Source organism: Colossoma macropomum, unplaced genomic scaffold, assembly GCF_904425465.1.
Source record: "Colossoma macropomum unplaced genomic scaffold, Colossoma_macropomum, whole genome shotgun sequence".
Lineage (NCBI taxonomy): Eukaryota > Metazoa > Chordata > Actinopteri > Characiformes > Serrasalmidae > Colossoma > Colossoma macropomum.
Window position 1 is genome coordinate 15,305,174 of NW_023494798.1, and position 10,694 is coordinate 15,315,867.

At 38.7% G+C, this 10,694-nt stretch overlaps 2 protein-coding genes across 3 annotated transcripts; both read right to left on the reverse strand.

Annotated features, from left to right (window-relative positions):
• Window positions 1-49: 49 nt before the first annotated feature.
• On the reverse strand, window positions 50-2,867 carry si:ch211-218c6.8 (apoptosis facilitator Bcl-2-like protein 14). Of its 2 annotated transcripts, none has more exons than XM_036585181.1 (6): window positions 2,819-2,867; window positions 2,099-2,349; window positions 1,916-2,002; window positions 1,738-1,802; window positions 1,285-1,557; window positions 50-1,155 (listed from the first exon to the last, which is right to left on the reverse strand). In XM_036585181.1, exons 2-6 carry the CDS (start codon window positions 2,307-2,309, stop codon window positions 1,111-1,113), a joined length of 681 nt encoding a protein of 226 aa, XP_036441074.1. In that variant the 5' UTR covers window positions 2,310-2,349; window positions 2,819-2,867; the 3' UTR covers window positions 50-1,110. The 2 variants fall into 2 exon arrangements, with proteins under 2 accessions (XP_036441074.1, XP_036441072.1); XM_036585179.1 differs by having other exon boundaries at window positions 2,652-2,853.
• A 5,297-nt stretch (window positions 2,868-8,164) lies between these two features.
• Window positions 8,165-9,145, reverse strand: LOC118817822 (G-protein coupled receptor 183-like). Its single transcript, XM_036584777.1, has one exon. It carries the CDS (start codon window positions 9,143-9,145, stop codon window positions 8,165-8,167), a length of 981 nt encoding a protein of 326 aa, XP_036440670.1.
• Between the last annotated feature and the right edge of the window lie 1,549 nt (window positions 9,146-10,694).

The window sequence follows — 10,694 nt, forward strand, 5'->3', positions numbered from 1 at the left end:
ACTCTGCTATCATGCATAGGATGGAATGAATGTAGACACGTGAACGCTGAATCATACAGAAATCTTGATTTCACATTTATTATGCATTGAATTAGACTGCTTATACATTGTTGACCCTGGGATTGAGAGAAAACAAACAACAATACACTATCCACTATACGTTTGTTGTATTACCTTTCTGTGCCTCCATGTAAGCTTGACATATGCTTATGAAGAGTAATCACAAATTAATCTGTATTTCATTTAGGTTGCAGCACGTAGGCTAAGTTGATTGTTATTGTACAAGTATGCTGCATCAATTAATCAGGATTTCAAAACCAGTGTGAAATATGCATGGATAAATTAGCCACGCAGCAGAGTGAATGCCACAGTTCATTTGTATGGATACTCCGTAATGGTGCTTGCTTTATTTGTGCTTGCAATGATGGATGTCTCATATTCTTGGTCAATAAAGTATTATATTTTAAGTGTTTTAAGAGTGCAGTGAAGTAATTTGTGATGAATACTTTTCCAAACCACACATTCGTTTGTCTTATCATTAACTAAGAATTGTTTTAGCAGTTGTCTTTAAATCTTAAGATGTGGTAGATAGCCAGTGTGCTAGGTCAGTCATGCATACAAAAATGATCAACAAGGCAACTTTTAGTTGCTCCCATTTCACAGAAATGTAATTACAAAATTAGAACATGAGATCACGTATACAGTTGCATGCTAAATTTTGGGTGCTTCTGGTCAAATTACATCTTTTGTTGCTTTTCTAAGTGAAAATGCACAATTACTTTTTATTTGCCGAATTTAAAAAATGAAAAACAAAACATGAAATGTGGCCTGTACATAAACTTAGCAGATAAATAGAAATTATTTAAATTTGCATAAAAATGCCTTTGTTTTCTCTGTAGAGGATATGTTAATACATTTTTATTTAGAAAATTAACAAAACATGTAATTTGTCCAGGGTTTTCAAACTTTTGCATCCGACTGCACGAATGGGTGCTTCTACATAAGCAACACTCTCTGATCAGCACTCAGGAGGTAGTCAAAAAGTGATGTTCTTGAAGGCAGCAGACCATCTTGTGGATTTTAGAAATACAGACAAAATAAAGGTGCTTTTCACTGGACCTCACGATAACTGTCATCACTGTTAAACACCTTGTTCTGTAGTGGGGAAAGTAAAGATAGACTTGAAGTTCATATCTTTAATAAGCTCTTTAACACATAGTTTGAGTTTATAAAATACATTATCATTACAGTGTGCAAATCCGGATGAGTGTAGTCAGAACTTACCCAGCCGCCATGCTGCTGAATCCATGGAGCAAAATGCTGGTGCAGGTACTGGGCCCCAAATCCCATGACCCTGTTCATAGGCTGTAGGTCCAGAGCTGTCAACCTGCTGGTCATCTCAACGGTCCAGGCAATCACAGCTTTCTGCTCACTAGCTTCTTCCCTCCACGTGCTTGTGGGCACCACACTGCCGACGAAAGCTGAGGCCACATTCTCAAAGACGGTGTAAGAGAAAGAGTTCTGAAGGTACCCCATAAGCTCACGGTCTTTCTGGATCTAACAGGGCCAACCAAAAAGGGAGAGGACAAGAGTGAATGTGTGGAGTAGTTCTAACAGTCCTGAAATTGTGAACTGGCCTGTGTCTATCTCCAGCCTCCTTTTTGTGAACTGCATGTACTCCACATACTGCAGATTTATTCTTTATTTCCCCTGTGGTAGAAAATTTATGTCAATTACCTCTTCATTCAGCTCGTCACCGCATTTTTTCAATAACTCAACAAGCCTCTGGATGACATGGTTGTCTGGATGAAGGGAAGACCAAGTAGAGCATGCCGTTAACACCACAATCTCTCGTCAGATTCACATTCTTAGGATTCTTAAAGACATAAATAATCTTATTGATGAACAAACCTACCAACGCCATCTTTAACAACATCATCCTGAAAAAGAGGTGTACTGTCTACAATGTGGGTCAGCTGATCAGCCACATCCTCAAATTCATCTGTTTTTTAGACATAAGATATTAAATCAATCATTAAATAAAAAAGTAAATAAGTAAATAAGTAAGTGCTGGTCATCTAAGATACAGCTGTCTTACCTGTCACTGCATAAGCAGCACATCTGAAAACAGCTTCATCTCTTCCTTTCGAAGCACTTTGGAGAAAAGGTAAATCTTTACTGCTGGTTTTTCTTAACTTAGTTACAGCAGACAGAGAGGCGTCTGCCTTTGGCCTCGGCCTTCTTTTACAGCAATAAGCCTCAAGGAGCCGATATTCGGGGAACTTATCGACAGTTGAGATGTTGTCCATCTTCTCAGCTCTCTACACTCGAGACGTCGACGTTAATATTCTGTCAAGCAAACTCTTAGTTATACAAAAAAGTCTCAACTATGTAAGAAAAAAACACTTCACGAGCGACAACGCGTCAACCTCCAACTACTCAGATATCAGGAAGCTAAAATAATACACTAAGCTGACATAAAGACAGACCTGCATTCCGCTCGACGCTCAGAGACTAAGCAGGTAAGTAAAGTATATTTGTATAGCGCTTTTTACAACAGGTGTTGTCACAAAGCAGCTTTACAGAAAAAAAATCAGCATTTTAAGAGAAAACTGTCTCTGTACTTCTGTGCACCAGCTGCTTTACAGTACCTTTGCCCAGTTTCACTTTTAAAGTTTTATTTTTGGCCTGCCCTCGATTCACTTCACTCTCCCCCTAAAATGTGAAACCAACAGGAAGGACTTGTTTGTTGCTGTTTACTCGTTTTCAAAAATTAGTAACCGTTAAAAAAATATCCGTCAGAAACTGAAACGCTCACCTCGTCTAAGTTGATTTCGAAATTAGTCCCGCCTCCTGCGCTACTATTGGCTAATCCGAAAGGCGGAGCGCTTGTGAGCATTTTGGTGAGCACGAACTTTAAGCCAATCAGCGCGCAGGAAACAGGATCTGAGCAAGACTGGTGAGAAAAGTTAAAGCCATAGTACTGTATTTTAGGAATGGGCGATATGACACTAAGTTTCTTTACGATTCGATGCCAAGTAATACCAAGGCTGATATTCTGATATTCTGATATCAATACTGATACTTTTAAAAGGGGGAGTTCTTTGTGATTTGTACAGTGAAAACCAGTAAAATAGTGGACATTAACATTTATATCTAAAAGCCTTTGCATTAAATAAACCGCCACATAAACTGTCTGTAATGAATTAACACTAAATGATCTGGTACTATAGAACGTTCACTGCGTGTCCTGTGACTGTGTGTGTGTGTGTGTGTGTGTGTGTGTGTGTGTGTATGTGTGTGAAAAGCAGAATGAGAGGGCGGAAGGGAAAGAACTTCCTATCCTTCTCCTTCATTTTCCAGTTATTTATCAGTTTGATGATACTGATGTATATTTAGTTTACTGCTTAAAGAAAACACCTAGTACTGACATTGTCATGTGAGGATTGATTCTCAAAAAGAAACGTCAGGATTGGAAATATCGATAATTCAGAATCAATCTGTACACCATTACTGTATTTGTTTAGTGCGTTACTCTGGGTTAGATACTCTCCACATGCTCTTCTAGAGGCAGGCCTCATTGGATCATAGGTACATTAAAGAAATAACTTACGTTCAGAAATGATTTCAGTACAGTTTTAAAACATGGAAAAGTTCAATGTACAACACAATGTGTTGAAATTTCAATCTATGTCATTGATATGCCACTTGGTCTCTTCTGATGGTTCCTTACCGTCTTTTTTGGAAACTGCTAGCAGTGATGTGCTGTATCATATATTAATGAGGTAACAGTTCAGTCTCCTTTTTCTGTCAATTTTGTGATCACCAGTACTATGCTTTACTTCTTCCGACCAGAAAGGTATGACAAGCCAGGGTCCCATGAAGTTCAGTCTTAAGTGGTCTGCAGTCTGTGAAGTTTGAAACTTGAGTCTCCATTACCCTCTGCCTGACTAGGAGACACAAAATGTATGTAGTCCTTTGAACTAAAAAGACACATTCTCCTCATCATGGCTGTGGGAGTCTGGAAGTGTTCCATGTGGGGAATAAGATGCCCAAAGCTGAGGTGAGCCACTAGCTTAGAGCTAACCCTCACTGCCTGCATCAGAAGATGGACAGGTAATGTATTCTGACTCTGAATCATTTATTTGGATCTGGAAATGTATGCTGGCATTCTCATAAGAGGAGCAGTACTGATGATGGTGTGGAGCTGGAGCCTAGGTGGTGCTTCTCTGAGGCAGCTGGAATTGATCTTAGAAGGGGGTTTGTGCTATATTTCTCGAAAGTATCCACTGTCTATGACAGGACACTCTAGCAAAGGCTTATTCATAACAGGCCCATCACATCACTATTCCCTTTTGAACTGTCACCAGGTGCCAGAAGGAATGTCTACACCAGTAGATGGCCACAGTGGAACAGTCTAATGCTGGAGAGCGAGTAGTTGAGATGGGTGTGGTTGTTGAGGACTGCAGATTGCAGGTTGTTTGGGGTCATTGGGCTCTTTAATGAGTTTGTTACATGTACATGAAATCCTTGCTTGCTTGTTTGCTTTGTGTTTGAGAGAATCACTATATTGATTTTTGGTTTTCAACTTTTGTCGGAAATTACTGAGTAATCTCAGACAGCTTATTATAGATTATTAGAGCTTATTAGATATAGGTATGTGTAATATTTCTTTTGATTATGCTTTGAAATGTGTAACATATGCTGGTCTTAACTGGCAGAAAATCTCTCATGACAAGATGATGATGTAACATGGTTCTGAAGCTCATCAACTATCTGTCGGCGCAAAGCAGCGATGTATCCATTTGAGTGGCAGCCATCCTGCTTTCCAATTTACAGTCAAAATTACAGAGTCACTTCAGCAACCAAAGGTGCCACAGTTTGTTACTGCAGCTGAAGTAGGCAAGTAAAGGAACTCAATAAATGCTACACTGGAATCAATCTGATTTGGAATTCTGTGTGTGTTTATGTTATTACATTGTAATCCTTTTTGTCTACATTCATGAAACAAAACAGGGTAAGAGGTACAACTGATGAAAATACTGTTTGGTCAACATGGTGCGCATGGACATTGTCTACAGACCTTGGATTCAGCCAAGAAGAACTTAACTAATTAACTAATGATTCAACTAAGAAGAACCAAATAATCAACTAATTATTTGACTATTAGAGCTAGACCTTCAGTTTGGGCCATAAATGTTAAAAACATTAATAATTTAATATACTATAATATAATGCTAATTTTAGCCAGCACCCCTATGCAATTCTAGTAGTATGTTAGCGCTACGCTAATGGTAATTCACATGAACGTTTTTGGCCATTCTAGATTAATTGCATGACATTACTTTCCAAGTCTTATTTGAAGCTTCAGACAGACATATTAGCTTATATTATACCTTCTATGTTGCAGTGACACCTTTAGTAAAGAGCCATGGCATTGAGTTGCTGCCACTTTTTTCTGTTTCTGACAACTGACTGAAACACAGATCAGGCTACCACTTATACTGTATATACTTATATATGACGTATCTAGAACTTCTAGAATGTCTAGAGTGACTTTTTTCTCATGAAATTGGTCCCACTTATCGGACATCAAGAGATGATTGGTTGATGCCTGATGCCTTGCTTTTGACTGCGAATTTTCCCGAGCAAAATTAGATTAATTTCTGGGGAAGTCGCTGTGATGAGCGCAAGGTCACTGCCACCAACCACATAAATAACATTTTTTGATTTAAACCAGTCTGTATAAACATTTAATTAATTATGTTCTGTTTTTGCCATTACTGTTTTTGGTTAGAGAGTAGGTTAACTTGCTTACTGCACCAAGATGAAGCTTTATTTTTCATGACCAATCCTCGGTCATGCCCATTTTGCAAGGTGACACAAAGTACAAATGTCTTGTGTGACTGTGGCTTTACACCTTTAGTTCAGCTCCTGAAGTCCTAACCAATGGGAGAATTATCTTGGCTGTATGTACCTAGATACCACAGAATAAAATCCTGATTCCATAATTTTATGATGGGTGTTTCAAGAATTTAACAAATAAGAGCATTTCTGTACCACTTGCAATAAGCATGATGATTACATTAAATAAGAGTGAGGAAAAATACAGCTGTGTATTTCACAGAAATCATCACACCTTCTGTAAAGGCCAAGAAGGCCCTGAGGGATCCCCGCTGCTTGAATGTAGGGAAAATACAAAACTGCAGGTAGGACTCCAGGATTTGTCTGTAATTAGTATAGTGGTCATCAGGGTGCCTCCTGGAGATGTAGCTTCCCAGAAAGTTTAGTTCTAGAATGGTCAACAATACAACTGTATAAAACATAGTATCTATTTACAATAATATTCTATGTTTATGGGTTTCAATCTTTATAGTCTACAGTTTAAACTTAATAGAATAGTTTCTGTTCTTCTTATTGTCACTGAGTCATACATGTCAGTTGTTTGCTTTTCTTAGATCCGGTTTCACACTAGTCTCCAGAATGCGGTTGAACATTGACTTCAAGTATGAGTCCAAAGAGCCCAGTAGTGGAAGGCAAGCAGTGGATGGAAGTAATCAAATGGTCATTATGTTCAGCGTGCTTTGTCAACAGCAGATAGACACCTGTTACCAGTTATGAAACAATAAAACTATTTTTAAACACAAATAAAAAAGGTTTTGCTAACCATTTTATTATGAACATGCATGTTAAAGCAAGCATAAAGATATTTTGTACATATTTGCTTTATTAAATTTATGTTTTGAATAAGTGAAAACAGTTGAGCTGGACCTATTTTTGGTACTATGATTGTACTCAACAGAGTGAGGCATGTCTGATTCTCTGGATGTGATGTCAGTTACTGTTTGCCTCTTTTATGAACAGGTTTATCTACCAAAGTCTATTCATTGTAATTGAAAACACAAACTCTGAAAGGTTAACAGAGTAGTTTCTAGAGCAAACAATAATAAAGGATGCTTCAGAGAGTTTGGTGGAAAATACTGCAAAATACTAGCCTTTAAATGTGCGTATGATAATGTGTTAAAGCTGGTTCTTCTATATTTTGCTCTTTGTTTGGCTACTGACTAACTGTTGGTCAGATGCCACAAGATTTGATATCACAGTCTATCAGTCCAGAGTAGTGCAGTCTAGATACTGCAGAATAGGCAGTTACTCTGATATCATCCTGATCAGTGTAGAAAAATATTTTTTAGCTCATAGATTAGGCAGCTGTGATCCTCCATTTCTGGAGAGTTTGGATATGTATACAGTGCTGTGCAAAAGTCAGAGACCACCCTTCATTTATTTACTTTTCAGTCAAAACAGCCATTAAGTACAAGTTATTATTTTCTTATTTATTATTATTATTATATTTCTGAGGAGATTAGATATAAGACAATCATTACATAAAGAAGCACATAATCAAAGAAAAATAAGTGAGGAAACAAAAGTCCAAAACTAGAATTCAAAAAATTATTAAAAGATATAGAGAAAATGGGCCCCCAACAAACATGCAAGACCACCAAAACTGTCACCATAAGATAAACTACTTAAAGCTTTCCACTGAGAAGACAACTCAACGCTATGGGTCTGACAGGATGTATATCTGTCAAGAAGCCATTACAGAGAAAAGGAAGTAGAGACAAGAGGAGCAAATTTGCAAATATAACAAAGAAGCTTCTGGTGTTCTCAGAACAATGGACTAACCACCCCAGAGTCCAGGCCTCAATATCACTGATTGTGTTTGGGATTATTTGGATTGTGAGAAGTAGAAAATGTAACTTTTAAGATGCTTTGAGAAACTGAGAGCAAGCCTTCTGATGAGAATAGAAATTGTAATAAAGGGCAAAGAGTGGAGAGAATATTATATTTAGTTGTTGAGGCTTCTATGGAAATTTCCCTGATGCTGAAAAATGAATACCTTGTAATTACTAGCTGTTTTGACTAGAAATTAAATAAATGAAAGGTAGTCTCTGACTTTTGCAGTGTACAAATTAAGTAAGTACATTTCCTACTTACAAGAGTTAAAAAGTGCTACTGGCTGTGAGCTCTCTCTTATTATAACATTACCAAGAACTAACTGACTATGGAGCACAGTCTTCAGGTCCTTCATCCTTAATTGCAAATTTGTGGTCTAGGTAGCTTTATGATTTGAGCTTGTGACCACTGAGGAAACAAACTTTGCTTAGTTTGTCTCATTCTCTGTTTTGGTCTCTCTCGAGTTTCTGGTCTCATTTTTATAGCAGCAGAGCACTTGCCTGGCCCGGGACACATAGAACACAGGTCCAATGCAGACCCCGAAATTGGGGATAACACTGAACATCTGCAAACCATTGCAGAGTAACATGTTCAAACCTGTGTCCCCAATTGCCTGGAGCAACAGGAGAAAAGGGGCCATGGCCAGTATTGGCAGGTATGTTAAAGTGGAGGGCACTATTACAGCTAGAATGTTTTTTAGGGCTCTCTTCTTTATAGATGAATCACGTTGTTCCCCAGGCGTGCTTGCACCTGGGCCCTTTTTGCAGAGCACCCACACGATGCCCAGCAGACAAGCCAGCATGAGGAGAAAGAGAATGTTCATGATTAGTGACAGGGGTATAGCAACGATGGAGAGGGTGTAGATGTAGGTGGCCCCTGCCATGATGAAGGTGAGCAGCCAGATGAAGGCAGAACATGCGGCACGATACTCCCATTTCCCCAGCTTCATGAAGACCACGGGGTGTGACACAGCTACATAGCGTTCCACACACATACTGGTCAACAGGAGGGGGCAGCCGAAGTAACTGAGGATGGTGAAGGTGTGCGAGATTCGGAGAAGTAGTCCAGAGCGCTGCCTGGTTGAAATATAAATATCTAATGGCAGGCTGAGGCAATAGAGGATACTGAGAACAGCAAGGTTGAGACCTAAAACCTCAGAAGGCGAAAGTGCCCTTTTGTTCTTCAGCAGCAGCCAGACCAAGGCTATGTTTACCGGAAGGGCAAGTACTAGGATAAGGATCTGGATGGGTAAACGTGCAGGAGGAGTTCCGTTTTTGTTACATTCACTAATAACATCAGCTAAAGAGGACCAGTTATGAAAGGACCATGAAAAGTTGGTTTGGAAGGAGTCCTGTAATCCAGATATGGTGATTGTTTGGTTGTTGTCACTTAGTGTGTTTTGTCCCATGATGAGTAGCTCTTCTGGATGTAGAGAGAAAGTTCTGATCAACAACTAACAACACAGAACATCTTTAGAGGCATTAAACAGTATAAAAGCAAGCACTCTCAAAAACAAACCTCAGTTCCAAAAACATTGGGATGGTGTGTGAAATGCTAATAAAAACAGAAAAGGTGGTAAATTCAGTGTGACCTGTATTTCATTAAAAACAGTACAAAAACATGATATTTGATCTATTTATTTGGAAATTTAGTGCATGCAACACGTTCTAAAAAAGTTGGGACACAAGTATGTTAACACTGTGTTACATCTTCTTTCTTTTCTTCGGGGGGGACTGAAAACACCAACTGATCCAGTTTGAAAGTGAAATTTTTTGCCGTTCTTGTCTTCAGCTGCGCAACTGTATGGAGTCTTGGTTTTGCGCTTCATAATGTACCACATGTTTAAAGTGGAAGACATGTCTGGATTACACACAGGCTAGTCTAGGGCCCACACTCTCTGATTATGCAGCTATGCTGTTGTAACATGTGCAGAGTGTTTCTTGGCGTTGTCATGTTGAAATATGTATAGCTGTCACTGAAAAAGACGTTGTATATAAAGCAGCATATGTTGCTCCAAAATGTGTATATATCTTTTAGTGTTAATGGTGCCTTCACAGATGTGATAGTTACTCATGTCACAAGCGCTAATACACCCCCATACCATAAAGAACCCTTATACTTGACGCTGGGAACTGTCTGGATGGTGCTTTCCTTCGTTAGCCTGGAGAACACAATGAGTGTTATTTCCTTAAACAACCTGAAAGGTTGATCTGGCAGACCACCGCCAGACCAGAGCCGACGAGAGCCGACATTGTTAACATATGGCTTCCGCTGAGCATAGTACAGTCTTACATTTTCTTTTTCAAAGCATTCTTGAGCCCATATGGTCACAGAAACATGCTGGGTTTTTATGCAGTGGCATCTGAGGGATCAAAGGCATTTATGTGTCCTTTTTTAGGCTGGATTCTTCACGCACACAGGTTTCTCTAGATTCCCTGATATTTGATGATACTATGCACCATTGAGGGTGACATTCCTAAAATCCCCACAATCGCTCATTGAGAAACTTAAACTTCTTAAACTGTTGAATTATTCACTATTGCATTTTTGTTGGCAAAGTGGCAAGCCTCCATCCATCCTTGATCAAAAAAGACTAGGCCTGTCTTGGATGCTCATTTTATACCCAAGCATGATTGCATCACCCATTTCAGTTATTTTTTGAACATTTCACAACTATTCTAGTGTTAAATTGGCCCAATCCAAGTTTTTTGGAACGTATTGCAGGGGTTACATTTCAGAATGAGCATACATTTACAAACAATTAAGTTCTAAATATCTTGTCTTTGATAATATATATCTTGTTTCGTTTAAATAGAGGTCAAAATACGTTTATAAATCTCTGCTTTCTGTTTGTGTTTTTGTCATTTCACATAATATCACTTTTTTTGTGCAATACCTTAATGCAGCTTTTCTATTCTAATTTGCTTTTGCCACTTGGCCATTTAAAGGGTTGGTCA